The sequence below is a fragment of the Leopardus geoffroyi genome, chromosome D1 (assembly GCF_018350155.1).
Source record: "Leopardus geoffroyi isolate Oge1 chromosome D1, O.geoffroyi_Oge1_pat1.0, whole genome shotgun sequence".
NCBI classification, from domain to species: Eukaryota; Metazoa; Chordata; class Mammalia; order Carnivora; family Felidae; genus Leopardus; species Leopardus geoffroyi.
In genome coordinates, this window is record NC_059329.1 from 101,850,122 (window position 1) to 101,866,837 (window position 16,716).

At 36.9% G+C, this 16,716-nt stretch overlaps 1 protein-coding gene across 2 annotated transcripts; it reads left to right on the plus strand.

Annotated features, from left to right (window-relative positions):
* The first annotated feature begins 3,806 nt into the window (after positions 1-3,806).
* On the plus strand, positions 3,807-12,041 carry LOC123602696 (olfactory receptor 1019). 2 transcript variants are annotated; one of them, XM_045487162.1, is made up of 2 exons: positions 3,807-3,834; positions 11,119-12,041. In XM_045487162.1, the coding sequence occupies exons 1-2, from the start codon at positions 3,807-3,809 to the stop codon at positions 12,039-12,041; spliced, it is 951 nt and encodes a 316-aa protein (XP_045343118.1). The 2 variants fall into 2 exon arrangements, with proteins under 2 accessions (XP_045343118.1, XP_045343119.1); XM_045487163.1 differs by lacking the exon at positions 3,807-3,834 and having other exon boundaries at positions 11,109-12,041.
* The last annotated feature ends 4,675 nt before the right edge of the window (positions 12,042-16,716 follow it).

The window sequence follows — 16,716 nt, forward strand, 5'->3', positions numbered from 1 at the left end:
CACAGGAGCTGGTCCCATTCTCACAGACAGTGCGATACTCAGAAGTGCCTATCCATGCTCTGCTCCAGCTAGTTTCCATTGGAATAGGAATAGGGGTTCAATGATAAACATGGCATTGTCTGTCAGACAGTATTGTAATGGTTTCTAACTGTGATTGTACCCATTATCTTATCCTTGCATCACTACAAATCAGTGAGGATAAGCAGATATTACCCTAAGAGTGTTAATAAGATTATCTTTTGTTGGATGAGGTAATGAACTCAGCTAACTGGTGGTGAATTTGGAGCTTAGAATGACCCTGGGTTGAAGCCAAATTACTTGCTGTTTCTCAACACTGCGTTGCCCCCTCCCTATTTCATGGTACAGATGTCTAGCCCTGGTCCTCTTCCTTGAAATAATCTTACTATTTAAACTTCAAAGAATAGCATCTCCAGAAGGAATTAAAAAGGAGAAATGGGGGCGCCTGGGTGGCTCAGTTGGTTGAGTGTCCGACTTTGGCTCAGGTCGTGATCTCGCAGTCCGTGAGTTCGAACCCGCATCGGGCTCTGTGCTGACAGCTCAGAGCCTGGAGCCTGTTTCAGATTCTGTGTCTTCCTCTCTCTCTGACCCTCCCCCGTTCATGCTCTGTCTCTCTCTGTCTCAAAAATAAATAAACATTAAAAAAACATTTTTTTTAAATAATAAATAAATAAGTAAAAAAGGAGGAATGGATCTTTTTCTCTTATCGCAATCAAAAAATTTCTCTGAGAGGATTATTATATCAGAAACAGTGAAAAATAAATAAATAAAATGCTATAGACATTGTGTGTGCATGCACATGGCAGAGACACAAAGAAAGGTAATGACGAGCAAAGTACTAAAATACTAAAATGTGTTGAGCATTCCCTATGCTTTACAGGCACTGTGTTAAGTATTTTTCCTGAAATATTTTATTTAAATCCTATGAGGAAGGCAGTATTATAATCTTCAGTTTACATGAGAAATGGGAGGTGCAAAAGATCTGTGACTCTCCCAGAGTCACAAATTTAAACCAATGGAGTCTAATTTATACCCAGCTAATGTGACTCTCATTCTCCTAACATTTGAGATCGTTGAGAATGACCTCCTCAATAACAGATGTGAGCATTAATACACAGAGTAATTGATATTGTAATTATCAGAGCTTCAGTAATATGCTAGAATATGTTTAGTTACATATAGAAAAAAAGTCTGTGTATCTCTTGAAGAGAAAATATAATTGCCAAAAATATAGTTGCTAAAAATTGTCTTTCTTAGAATTTACATTCATTAATTTGCTTTATTGATTAGCAAAATACCATTTGAACAGAGAATTTATTTAACATACCTTCTTAGCTTCTCAGTGCTCCTGGAGATTTGGGTATATGGTTAATTGGAGAAATGTACAAAGTTGTGGATTTTTCTTCAGGTCAGTAAGTTAAACAGGCAGAACCCTTTGTATCTTTTCCTGACCTTTATGGACTGCTTGACTTCTATTTGGTCCTTTTACTTGTTTCTAATGATTAAATTCTCCAAAAACAAAACAAAACAAAAACATAAACAAAAAAAGAAACACACATCAAACCTTCTCAGAGAAGACATTCATCAATGCTCCCAGGTTAAGCAGTAGGCAGTTAGGATAGACTTTCGGCATCATTAAGAAAAAAACCCTTTATAACATTCCCTGTCAAAAGAGAGTTACTTTGCATTCTTTCCTACTTTCCCTTAACAATAAGTACTGCAATTTGTCATATCAAGGTAAAATACATTTTAAAATATAAAATATATTGCTGCACTGAAGCTGTAATATTGTTTGCAATTATTTCCAATTGTAGAGTCTCTGGATAAGACTGGAGTCAGCATTCTGAATTATTTTCAATAGGATATATTTCTTGTTCTTCAGTCTCTGGGGACTGCATCCCTTGTGTCGTGTCATCTCATGTTAATCTACTTGTTTTTCCCTCTGAAGCTAAGGAAATCATATGTTCTCTTCACAGTTCTTTCCTTTGCCCTAGGGATACCTAAGCCTAGTGGAGAATGAATTTCCAGTTCTGCATTTCTAACCCCCACTAAACATTCTTCTTCTGTCTCCCCCTACAGCTGGTGGTCTGATACCCTTAGGAGCATTGAAAGAATCCACAAAATAGTAGGTTAGCTCTACCTCTGCCTTCTGGAAGGACTTTGTGTACTTACAAGAATTTATGCTAGCTGGATCATGGTGAGGGGCTGATTGGAGGAAACACACAGAGGTAACTATGGAGCAGGAAATCTCAAAGAGCTTCAGAATAAGAACAGAACTCATTTCTAATCCTCACTTGACTGTCATTCAAGGAGGTACCAGATGATGCTCTATCTCTCTTCCACCATGATGGGGACCATCAGAAATTAGGCTGCAAAGTGGTCTCCATGGAGCACTCAGATTATTCTAACACTGGATACCGGAATGTGAGGTTGGTGCCATAAAAGATAACCCATTGATAAGGTTGCAATGAACTTTTTATGAAGAACCATGGGACTCTAAAGCCTAGTAAGCAGGCAACAAACATTTATTGATCAACTAACAGAGACCATACTAACCTGTAAAGGTGTGACCTCCCCTTTAAAGGAGCTTACATATTAATATGGATTATGAACCAGGTGGTCATCTCCTGGGTCATAATCAGAAGACAGTAGAGCCAAGCAATAATAGCAACTAATATTAACTGAGTGTGTATTATTTTCCAAGGGTCCTGCTAAACACATGCATTTTTTTTATTTCTATTAAGCACTTCCATCACAGATAAGTAAACTGGGGCCTTGAGAAGTGACTTGCCAAATAGTTAACACACACCAGAACTGGGACTCAAACATGTTTTTTTATTACTCCAGAATGAGCATTGCTAACCATTTTGTGTCATCGCAGCCCAAAAGTAGCAAAGAGTTTGTGAAAAATATCCTTCTGTGCTAAATGTAAATAACATATAAACTACAATAATGACGATTGACTTATTTGATGTCCTCTGGACAAGATCGACTAATCGGGAATAATGCATATGGTACTTCTGATGGCTAATTTGACAAGCCAACTTGACGGAGCTAAGGGATGCCCAAAGCTGATAAAACATTATTTCTGGATGTGTCCGTGAGGGGGTCTTGGGAAGAGATTAGCATGGGAATCAGTAGAGTGAGTAAGGAAGATCACTCTCGCCATTGTGGGTGGGCATCATCTGATCCTTTGAGGGCCTGAACAGAACAAAAATGCAGAGGAGGAGGGAGTTTGTTCTCTCTGCTTGAGCTGAGACATCCATCTTCTCCTGCTAGAACATCAGCACTCCTGAATCTCAGGCTTTCAAACTCAGACCAGAACCTTCAGCTTACCCCACACCCCCATACCATTTTCAAGCTTTGGGCCTCAGACTGAATTACGCCACTGGCTGTCCTGGTTCTTCGGCTTGCAGACAACAGATCGTGGGACTTTTCAGCCTTCATATCCACATAAGCCTATTCCTACACTAAATCTCCTTTTATCTAGATTTACATATCCATCTCCTATTGGGTCTGCTTCTCTGGGGAACTCTGACCAGCATAGTAGTCTTGGCTGGCGGTGTTGTTTGCCAAAAGAAAGAATGCATCAGTTATTAGGGGAAAAGTGGAAAGCTAGATGTCTAATGTAGTAAACTATATCACCCTTTAATTGAGAATTATTATTTAATATCAGATGCTTGGAATCAAGAAGGTCTCAATGGAGGTGGTGTTTTTCCTCTGGGGACATTATGGGAATTTATGGTTGTCACATGAAGGGGATAGAATCTAGTAGGTAAGGGGCAAAAATGCTAAAAGCCTGCAAAGTGCAAAACAGTCCCTAACAAAAAAGAACTCTCCATGTCCCAGGGTATTCAAGTTTATTTCAGGTATAAGATACTCAATACATAAATAAATACATGGTGAAATAAATGCTAAATTATTTATTGTAAATTGCAAATTCTCTTCTTTTTATTTCTCCTCTTTAAATTATGTGTGTAGGTAAATTATTCATGAATGTCATTTCAGGAACACAGAGGGGGCAACATAAGCTACTTGCTATAAAAATATGTCATTGGGGTCTGAGAGAATATATATATATATATATATATATATATATATATATATATATATCCATTGTTCCAGGGGATACCTACCTACATACTACTCACAAGCCACCAAAAGTTTCATCTAAATAGATCTTCTATCATCTGGCAAAACCAAGAAGAATTCTCTTGTTAAGCTTTGGAGGCTCATTTCATTTTAACTAAATCTTTATTAGCACAGTGTTAGATGTAGCCACATTCTACCACACCATACACAAAAACTACTACTTCTACTCCTACTATCATATTATCAATAAAAAAAAAAAAAAACAGAGAGAGATAAAATTTAGTAAATTAGTAAAAAGTAAAATTAACCTAATACGCTCATATGAACAAACAAACCTCCAGTTAGAAAGTTTATATGTAAGATAAGATACTCATTTTTTGATTGCTGAACCAAAGATCTAAGCATAAACCAAGTACAAAATGTTCAAAGCAGGGTAACGGAAAGGTGCAGAGGGAGACTTGAACAAATTATGAAGACATACACGCTATTTGATAATAAGACTTAATGGAATAAATGTGGCAATTCTCCCTAAGTTAATTTATTAATGTAATGTAGTCTCAAAAATATCCTCAGACTTTTTCCCTAAGTAAGTTGACTATAAAGTTTATGTAGAAAAATTTTTAAAAATTCTATTATAGTCATGACAACCCTGGGGAAAAAAAAAAACAAAAGAAAACAAGTGGAGGTGGGACTAGATTTGCTGTTGTAAAATATATAAGAGAGTGTATAATTTAAAAAGGAATTATTGAAGAATGATTTGTATAGAATGGTGAAGAAACAAGGGAATAGAACAGAAAAATACAAATATAGACTCTATGAAATGAAAATTCAATTCAAAAAATTGGGAAAAGATAATTTTTAAAATAAATGTTGGGGCACCTGGGTGGCTCTGTCAGTTGAGTGACAGAGTTCTGATTCCAGCTTAGGTCATGATCTCACAACTGTGAGATCTAACCCCACATCAGCCTCCACTCTGATCATGGGGTCTGCTTAGGATTCTCTCTATGTCTCTCTCTCTCTCCCTCTGGCCCTCTTCCCTGCTTGTGCTCTTTCACTTTCAAAATAAATAAATAAACATTTCAAAAATAAAATAAAATAAAATGAAATGAAGCAAAAGAAAAGAAAAGAAAAAAAAGAAAAGAAAAGAAATGAAATGTTATTGAGACATCTGGATATGCCCAAGGATATTGATTGCTGCATTTTTTTTCTTCTAATAGTAAAAGATCAGAACCAATTCAAATGTCCTTCAACAGGATACTTTAAATAAGCAATGTTACATCCATATAATGGATTATTATGCAGTTTGAGAAATGAGAGAATATTTATTTCAAATCAAGGTTTGACTTATCAATAAATCTTATAAAAAAGTGAACATGTCAATGTTATTAGGAATTAAATTTTAATCATAAAATGAGATTTAAGAATACAGGTACAAAGCTGGATAAAACAACAATTACAATAACAACAACAAAAACAATAAAAACAAACCACACACACATACACACACACACACACACACACACACAAACAACATCCACTATCTCCTGGCTATAAGAGCTCACTTCAGGTTTAAGGACATATATGGATTGAAAGTCAAAAAATGGAAGAAGATATTACAAAGGGTTTTTTTAATTCTTTTAAAAATTTTATTCTTGAATCTCTTCTTTTAGGATGAAACTTTATCTCAAGTCAAGTAGCATTTCCAAATAAAGCAGATTTTTTGAAAATATCAGGTAGGCAGTGAGAATCTTATAACTGTTCATTTTCTTTTTCTTTATATAAATGGGAAACTGAAACAATTTGTGTGTGAACTCTCATATGCATGTTATGTACTTGTATGCCACCCTTATGCCAGACTGTCTTCATGTCCAGTTTAAAGATGGCCCATCCATATCACATGGAAGCTACCATCCTCTGTGAAAAGACTTTTAGGCATCAACAAACAGACCTAAGTTAGCATCAAAATCATACCCAGTAGGCAGCTTTGGGCTGGAAAAATAGTGCATGTATTTCTGCTTGAATCAGTCACCACACTGGAGTGGCAGAAAAGAAGTCCCTTGTGTTTCCTTCTTTTTATCATTATGATGGAAAGAGGAAGGAGTGAAATTCCTTAGGGGTGACGTTCCTCAGACCTTCCAGTCTCCTGTGACTGCAGAAATCATGTCAGCTCTTTTCCTCTGAGGATAGTATGTGACTCTGAAACTTGATAAAACCTCCTGCACACAGGAGCAAAGGTGGCTGAGCTAGGAGTTCAGGGACCGCTGCCAGCGTGAGTCACCACCTTTGGATTCTTTTCAGAATATTTGCTCATCGTACCCATCAAATGAAGAGGAGACTTTATCCCCAACTGGTAGAAAACAAATCAGGGCACAGGTCAGTATGGGGACAGATGGCGAAAGACATGACCATTAGGGATGTGGCATGACCCTGCCCGTGCTCCTCTGAGCACGGCTTTACTTGGCATTGGGGCCATGCCATTTTAAATGTTCAAAAGTAGACATAAACTATGGGTTTGGCTTTTAGATACTTCACAATAAGTACGCACTCAGAAAATACTAGAGTAGAAAAGTCATGTAGAGTTTGGATTCTTCACCCTATTCCTTTCACAGATAAGGAAACTGCATCTAATGCAACAATTCATCAAGTTTGAACACCTAATTAGTGGAAAAAACAGGATAACAACCAGGATCCCAGACTCTTATTCTAGAATTCTTTTCATGTGAACATGCAAAAGGAGATGATACATAGAAATCTAAAATATATTTGACCTGTATTAGCTTGCATAAGACAATACTTCTGCTGGTCTTTTTTGTTAATAGAGTTTAACTATGGAATATTCTTATTTATTCAATATTCCACCATTTCTTCAAGGGTCAGATCAGTTGAAATTTAGCTACATGAGACTACGTGAGACTATATATACACCAGTATATATATATATATATATATATATATATATATATATATATATAGTATATATATAGTCTCACGTAGTCTCATGAGAGTATACATATATACATATGTGTGTGTATGTGTATATATATATATATATATATATATATATATATATATAATGGTTTTCTTTGATCTTTACTCTGATTTTGAATTTTATAGCCTCATCTGTCGCTACTTGGTTTAGCACTTAATGGAAGTGCTGTGGAAAAATCACTCCTTCACTAGAAGTTAAAACAGTCCATGGTTCATCACCTGTATGGATAAGGATTGGAACTCTTTTTCTGGGAGTGTGAGCACAAAATTATCTACTGAATTAAATCCTCTTACACAATTAATTAATACTGACACAATTGCCAAATGCATTAAGCGTGTAGAATATGACAGATACTGATCTTAGCACTAGATAGGTGATAGATAGGTAAGTAGGTAGATAGGTAAGTAGATGGATGATAGATAGATAGATAGATAGATAGATGATAGATAGATGATATAGATAGATGATAGATAGAGAGATAGATGATAGATGATGGATAGATAATAGAATATACACACACTCTAACTGATGTTTTTTTTTGCAGAAAGTTAGCATTAATAAGATATTAATATAGCATTAATCTCATCAAAAAATGAAAAACTGAGACTCTAAAAAAGATAAGTAATGTGCTAGAAATTACAAAAAAAAAAAAATGCAGGTAGCAAAGCCTGGACTTGTCTGTCCACTATAAGCAAGAACAGGCAGAGCACTTTATGATTGGTGAAACCCCTTCCCATACACTTCTCTTTTAACTGGAACCTTGACTCCGTAAGGGAGCACAGAATGATTTTCTAATCCCATTCTTCAAGTGAGTGAAATGAATTGGTCTCCACATGCCCAGCTGAAGATCAGCCAGCCCTGCCCCATGTGCTGTGTTCTGAGCGGGCATCCCTCACCCCTGTAACTCCTGGTAACGTCCTGCACTTTCAAGCTTGATTCGCATCTGTTTCCTCTGTAAAATTATGAGGTTAGACTGAATGAGTCATCTCAGTATCAATAATAGGAATATTTTCCCTTTTGCCAAAGTAAAAGTATACACTGAGAAATGGGAGCACTCAGAGACCTCTTATATTCTTTTCCCGATGGGTTATTTTCACCCTCTGAAGCAGAGAGGGAAAAAATGAACATGGCACTGTGTATGAAATTGGCAGTCCTAAACTCAATTGCCAGTTCTGCACTGTGTGACTACAGGTCCCTTCTGCCTGTTTTTGTTTCCTCATTAACAGAACCTGCGAAGTGACATACACAACCGCAGGTAATGAGAATGAGTATAATTGAGGTAAGGACAAGTACTTTTTTTTTTAACAGCTTTACTGAGCGATAGCTGGCATACAATGAATTGAATATATTTAAAGCCGGAATTTTAATGTTTTAGTATATGTATATACGCCATGAAACATCATCGTAATCAACATAGTCAACTAATCTGTCACGCCAAAACGTTTCCTTACACCCCTTGGTAATCCTTCCCTCCTGTCTCTCCCCACGCACACCTGTACCCAGGCAACCATTGATTGGCTGTCATTATCGATTAGCTGGCAGTCTGTAGACTTTTAGAAGTGGAATCATATAAGGTATATTCTTTTATCAAGTATGTTCTCTCACCCTAGTTCTTTTGAGATTCATCCATCATGTTTAATGTATCAATAGTTTGTTTCTTTTAATTGTTGAGTAGTATTCTCTTATGGACATACTAAAATGTGCTTATCCTTATTTCTTATTACTTATGGATGGGGCTTTGGGTTGCTCCCACGTGTTTTTTGGTTTTGTTTTGTTTTGTTTTGCAGGGGGAGGATGGCTGGATCATACAATAGATATGTGTATATTTAATTTTGTACTGCCATAGTGTTTTCCAAAGTGGTTGTACTATTTTTTGTTGTTGTACTATTTTACCTTCCTACTAACTGTAATGAAATTTCCAGTTCCTCTACTTTCTTGTTTACACTTCATATGGTTCATCTTCTTAAATTTTAACCATTCTACTAGATGTGTAGAAATATCTCATTGTGGTTTTAATTTGTGTATCCTTAATACAAGTGATTTGAGCATGTTCCGTGCATTTATTTGCCCACCATGTATCTTGCTTGGTGAAGTGTCTATTCAAGTGTTTGGCCCATTACTTTTGGGTTGTTTTTTTTCTCATTAGTGAATTTTAAGTTTCCTTTTATATTATGGGAACAAGTTTGTTTTTAAGTTTATTTATTTATTTTGAGAGAAAGAGAGAGAGCACATGCATGAGTTGGCGGGGGGGGGGGGGTGCAGAGAGAGAGAGAGAGAGAGAAAGAGAGAGAGAGAATCCCAAGCAGGTTCCGGGCTGTCAACATAGAGTCCAACGTGGGGCTCCATCACAGGAACCATAAGAGGCTGACCTGAGCCAAAATCAAGATTTGGATGCTTAACTGACTGAGCCACCCAGGTGCCTTCTTAGGAAAAAGAAATTCTTTGTGAAAATATATTTTTCAAATAATTTCTCCAAGATTTACCTTTTCATTTTGTTTCCTAATTGGCTTAATGTATGAAACAATGCACACATTCAACAACATATTAAGAATGAATCAAAAAGTACTTGATAAACTATACACTTTTAGGAAAATATATGGTATTGATTATTCATTATTAGACCCCTTCTTTATTGTGACTGATTATATTCTATGCAGAAACTGAAAGGTGGAGGCATTACTTCCACCACCCTAGGATTTAAGATAACCTGTTCTGAATTTCCATGTTCCAATGAAAGACATTATACTATTCTGCTCTTGTCTTTCTTAAGCAGTAAACCAACTAAAGGAGATACACTCTGACTTCTCTCTCACATTTAGTAGAGAATCCCACTTATTTCTAAATTACCTCATGTTTTGGCTTGATTTGGTTTGGATTGGTATGGTTTTGCTCACTTCCTTCTCAGAATTCTTCAATGGGCCAGATATAAATCCAACTACATACATACACAAAAAGTTCATACGTGCAGCTTTCTGACCACAGAGTTGGATAATGTTTTCTCCATTCCCCCTTAGTGAAGGATCCTTGAATCTTAACTCTGAACTGAGCTATGCAACAACCCGTTCATTAGTCAATAGAATTGTCCACAGACACAGCTGTGTTTTCATCCTGATTACTCCCATGCCAAATCTCTGGACGCTTCTAAGTATTAGGGAGACTAAAGGACTAATTCTGTGTCTGTGCATGGTATGCAAGACAGGAAAAAGAAATGCAGGTGCAAAAATAAAGAGATGTGACTTCATTATATCACATTATATCACGTGTTCACAATAAAGTGAAGTGAACCCCAGAGTCAGACAGACCCAGCTCTGCTACTTACTGGCTGCTGACTTTGCTGGAGTTCCTTAATATATAGCCTTATTCTTTTCAGGTATAAGAGATGACAGAGGTAGCTACTTCACAGAGCTGTTGTGAGAATGAAATTTTGTAATGTGTGGAAACACTCAACGTTCTGGCATATAGTTAACACTCAGTAACTCCTGGCTTTTTAAAAAATATTATCCACTGCTTTTTTTTTAATATTGCTAACCTTCTGCTCCAAGTATTTTACTCTCTCTCTCTCTCTCTCTCTCTGTGTGTGTGTGTGTGTGTGTATGTGTGTGTGATATGTTATACTTTGAGATCCCTCAGTTGTTCAGTTTCTTTTTGTGCCTATTTGTAATGAGTGTTAATGTTTATTCATTATCTGTGTCCATATTTGCTTTGTTTTAGGAAGAAGGAAGGGACATTTAAGACTTTTCTTCTTTACTAATTAATAACGCAGATAACTGAACAGATTAGGTCAAACATTTGGTAGCATGGGATAAATGACCTCAGAACACCAAGGTCTTTGGAGAAGCAGAATTTTCCATCTTCTATTTTCACTGGGTACCTGGAGAGAGCACATATCCATCACTTTCATTAAAGTCATTTGAGTTACCCTATGGGTCATAGAACCTGATTACTGGGAAGATTTCTAAAAATCACTTCAAACAGTAAAGCAAATCCAGGCACACATAAAATATAAAAGATGGATAAAGAAAACCACTCAATGGTGACCGAGTTTATCTTTATGGGCATCACTCAAGACCCTCAGCTGCAGACCATCTTTTTTGTGGTCTTCCTCCTGATCTACCTGGTCAATGTCGTGGGAAACATTGGTATGATTATCTTGATCATAACAGACACTCAGCTTCACACCCCCATGTACTTTTTCCTGTGTAACCTCTCTTTCGTTGACCTGGGATACTCTTCAGCCATTGCCCCCAGGATGCTGGCTGACTTCTTAACAAAGCACAAAGTTATCTCCTTCTCCAGCTGTGCCACCCAGTTTGCTTTCTTCGTAGGTTTTGTGGATGCCGAGTGCTATGTCCTGGCCGCCATGGCCTATGACCGTTTCGTGGCCATCTGTCGACCCCTCCACTATAGCACTCTCATGTCCAAGAGAGTTTGTGCGGCTCTCATGCTGGGCTCTTACCTGGCTGGCTTGGTGAGTTTAGTAGCCCACACTTCCCTCACCTTCAGTTTGAGTTACTGTGGTTCTAATATTATCAACCACTTCTTCTGTGAAATCCCACCTCTCTTAGCCCTCTCTTGTTCAGACACTTACGTCAGCGAGATCTTGCTCTTTAGTCTGTGTGGCTTCATTGAATTCAGCACCATCCTCATCATCTTCATCTCTTATGCCTTCATCCTCGTAGCAATCATCAGAATGCACTCAGCTGAAGGCCGCCATAAGGCTTTCTCCACCTGTGGGTCTCACCTCACTGGCGTCACCCTTTTTTATGGCACAGTCATGTTTATGTACCTCAGGCCAACATCCAGCTACTCCCTGGACCAAGACAAGTGGGCCTCTGTGTTCTACACTATTATCATCCCCATGCTGAATCCCTTGATCTACAGTTTACGGAACAAGGACGTGAAAGCTGCTTTCAAAAAACTAACTGGAAGAAAACCTCAGTAGTGACAAAACATGGAAAGTTGTTATTACCACAGGTAAATGGCAGTAGTAAAAGGGTGGCAACGATAGATAGAAAATGCAAATGCCATTCCAACAGACTCCACTCAAGCTATCATCCACTCGCTGCATCAAACTTAAATTCTGTAGGGTTATCTGTAACCTTTAACGCTCTGATATGAAGGAAATATAAATTAATATATTTTAAAAGCGTGCTGAGCAAGATGTCTTTGTTTTTTATTTAAAATTGTCTCACATGTTGCTTGGAAAGGGAGACGAAACTTGAAAGGGGAAATAAAGAGCCAATTGCACCAAAGCGTATTTTTTTCAAGGTCATGAAGAATGACAGGTCCAAATGTTGCAAGCTTCTCTACTCTGAAGACAAGTCAGAGAAAATGTAGTTAAATATATAGGGAATGGGACTGGTATAAGGGATGACTTAACTCAGCCCGGGATCCATCCCTTCATATATTCAGCAAAAACTTGTAAGTGCTAGATGTATGCCAGGTTCTGGAGGACACAAATATAAGACAGGCATCTGCCAATGAGGAGTGCATCATACATCCAGTTACTGTATTATCTCTCTGAAACTGCCGCCACCAATAACCAAATCAAGAGCTATGCAAAGCCCGAGAATAAGAGCTGTAGACCTAGGCTCTGCTGCTAACAGGGTATGTGAGTTTTGACAAGACCCCTCTCTTCAGTGTCTTCAGTTTGAAGACAATTTCTCCCCTTGTATACTTTCACTAAAACCAGTCCAATGCTTCCAAAGCCACTAACCCACCTAGAAAACACTGTTTTATGTCACAAATCAATCATCACTTCTGTAGGTTTTTCCTGGACTCACTTTTTCCTCATCTGCAAAATGGTGCCAATAATGTATCGGGTTGCAGTGAGAATTAAGAAGGATAGTGTTACGGGTGATGGGCATTAAGGAGGGCACTTGTTGGGATGAGCACTGGCTGTTATATGTAAGAGCTGAATCACTAAATTCTTCCCAGAAATCATTATTACACTATATGTTAACCGACTTAGATTTAAATTTAAAAATATTTCAAAAAACAAACAAACGAATGAACGAACAAAAGAATAGCATTCTTGTGGCCAGTTGTCCCTCTGGCACAAGGCAGTTTTGTTTTTATCTTGGAGTAAGTATCAATACGGTTACTTCTCACTCTTAAAAATGCCCTTGTTCAGATATTAAAATATAAGAAAAATCTAAGTAGGGTATTTAAGCACTTTGAGGCTTAATAAATGATAGCTTTCCTCCGTGTTAGTGTGGTACTGTGTACATAGTCCTTTAACATAAAGGCTTCCTAGGGAGCCTGTGAAACTTTAAGGTAGCCTCATTTTTTGTCCTCAAACGCTGGAAGGTAATAAGTAAGTAACCCATGCTCATTGAACAAATGAATGACCACGCCCTCCCGGACTAGAGAACTGCCAAAACTGAGCCCCAACTCTGGCCTTCAGGAAACCTACTGAAACTATCTATAAGATCTTGAAATTCACAGGACAACTTTAGTGACCTCATATTTTAAGATGATGAAACTGGAGTTATAAATGTTTAAATGGCGTGCCGATGTGCTCCTAGCATGTAAGTAGTGGCTGAGATTGGAATTTTTTGTTTTTGTTTTTGTTTTTTTTTATTCTTAGTCCAGGGTTTTATAAAACAGAGAAGTGTAGAGCCCTGTAGAAAGTGACAGGCATAATTAGAACTGGAGAACCGGTATAAAGCTCTGGTTTTTGGTTACATGCAGTGTGATGAGTTGGTGAGATTGATTAGTTGGGATTTAGACAGGATTGTATTATGAAGCATTTGTTGAAAGACTCACATTTGCCTACGACCCCAGTGAGCTGAATCTTCACGAGGTCAGATGGGCCGGAGGAGTCGCTGTATCACGAATAAGCAAGGGAAAGAGGCAAAATAGGAAATGGTGTCAAAGAAATAGTTTAGCTTTCGGATGACACTAAGAGAATGGTATTAAGGAGGAATAACCAGTTTCACTGTGACCTTCTTCCCTTCCAGTGTTTCCCTTCCAGCCCTTTACCAACCAGAACACTAAATTAATGTTTTTCACTTTAAGAGAAAAGATACTCATTAAGAAAGCTGGTAACATGATGTAGGACAATAGCGTTTATTATATCCTCTGTTTTACCATGATGACCTTAAGTCTTTCAACATTACATTATTATCCTTAAAACAAATCAACAAAATCCAAAAAATGCAAATATAATGTCATCGCAGTAGAGATTCTGATAGGTTTATTATACATAAATTTGATGATAAATTTAGAATACATCTATTCCAGAGAGAAAGAGGTAGCTAGCTATAAGACGTGATTGATGGATACTTAAAGATGATCCAATCCCACAACAATCTCATTTGGTAAATGAAGGAAATGAGGCTCACAGCCATGGAATAGCTTGTTCCTATTAACGTAGCTAAATTAAAACTGTGCGATTGTAATTTCATTATTCTCGTTCCAAGTGTAGTCCCTTATAATACACAACAATACCTTAAGCACTGATTAATCAAGTACTGAGAGACTGTAGCTCATGATAACAGTACGTTCTCTGATTATTTTGTTTATTCTAGGCTTTAATTTTATTTACATATGAACAAAGTGTTAGTTAGTATTTTTCTTAGCTATGCTGTCATCATGTTACCATCATGCCAAACAAATGTAGGGAGGAAGTAATTCAATGGGACATTTGATGTTGTGAAGGACCGATAATTGGGTTCATGATTATTTGTGTTACTCTTTTTTTTTAAATTTTTTAAATGTTTATTTATTTTTGAGAGAGAGCCAGCACAAGCAGGGGAGGGGCAGAGAGAGATGAGACAGAATCGGAAGCAGGATCCAGACTCTGAGCTGTCAGCACAGAGCCCCACACGGGGCTCGAACTCATGAGCCGTGAGATCATGACCTGAGCCCAAGTCAGGTGTTTAACCTACTGAGCCATCCAGGCGCCCCTATTTGTGTTAATCTTAAAATAAATTGTTGTTTGTTCTAGCAATGAGGTAACCTATTGTACATAGAATTATCAGTTAAATGTCTTTAAGTGTTACATTTTCCTTTTCTGTCAAAAGAAGCAAACATAGGAAAGGAAGAAAGTTGGCTTGAAAAGGTCTGGATGGGAACTAAATTAGGCGTGGGCTGTGTGAACTGTTTACCACCCTTTGTCCGCCCAACTCCGAGCTACTGATCAAAACAAACTAATCAGAACACATTGATTAGATCTAAACAATTGGTCTAAATAAAACAATTTTAGGAAAACTACACAAAAATACTCACTTCCATTTGTTTACCTGTTTCAGCTATGTGTTCCTTTGTGAGAATGGTTTTGCAACTGTTTTCTGCGTTTTTAACTTTGCCACTCATTTATGGAGCCGAAGAGTAAAATGGATGGGTAATTTTTGTGAAGCAAAAAATAAGCTTTCCATTTGATGTACCTTTGGGCATTTCGCGTTCCTTTATCAAAACGAATTTAATATTGTTTCTAACTCATAAATAGCCAACCAAGTATGTTGTTGTATTTCTTATTTGGTAATATTTGAGAGACTTTCAAATTTTACTTTTGTTCAGAAGAAAGTTGATTAGAAGGAGATGTTTCTAATCCTTATTCGTGTCTCAAGCAAACATATAAAGTTATATATATTAAGGCACATACAACACAAAAAAAGCACCCTGCTTGTAATGAATTTGACTAGTTGGTTACTGATTTTGCCTTTTACTTTTTGAATCAATGTTAAACCAGTCCATCAAGAATGCTTCATTTACTGATTTTATATGACCTTCATATTTAGGTAGATGAAATGGTTGCATTTTAGTTGTTGAATATCTGAGAGTGGAATTACACTTTTATTTTCTTCTAAATTGTAAAACAAATAAGTGAGGAAATTTTTGAAATAGAGTAGCTAATTTAACGGCATGTTAATCAAAGGCCATATATACGGTTATTAAGCATAATAATGCTAAATTATATTCTATTCTCTTAATTCAAAGAATAATTATTTTAAAAAACAATTCTTTTTAGAGCTTTAAAATACAGGAAACATTTATTTCCACAAATGTGTGTGTGTGTGTGTGTGTGTGTCACATTTTACTAAGAATAAATCATTACTCCTTATTAGTCATCTCAGCCTGCATGATCTGGCTGCCTCATGAACTTTAAATGAAGCAATATTTTGATATATTTGTTACAAAGCAAGCCTGTATGTATGTAAAGGAGTCAAAATTGGTCTAAACCACAAAGTAGATGCAAAGTCTTGTTTCCTTGTTCACTACCAAATTAACACAGATGTGAAATGTTATGTCCAAAATCCCTTATCTGAATTTCTCCACCTGAGTTAAAAATTCAGGATGTTTCTCTATATGAATATGCTTTAGATCCTCCAGCAGTAATAAGATGTTTCATCTTACTGTTATAACGTCAAGCAATTAATTTCAGATAGTCTATGATTTTAGAGAACTAAAATTCCATAGTGAGTAAGCAAATAGTCACCCAATGAAAGAAGTTACTTTGGCACACTAAAGCTGCAATTTGCCCTTGGAGAATATGTGTTCCTGCTGCGTTTGCAGCTGGCTTTATATGTTCTTTATGAATGGCAGGACAAACATTGACGGTTCAAGGTCTTATTTATTGTCTTACTTCATATACAGAAGTCAGCCATCTTAGA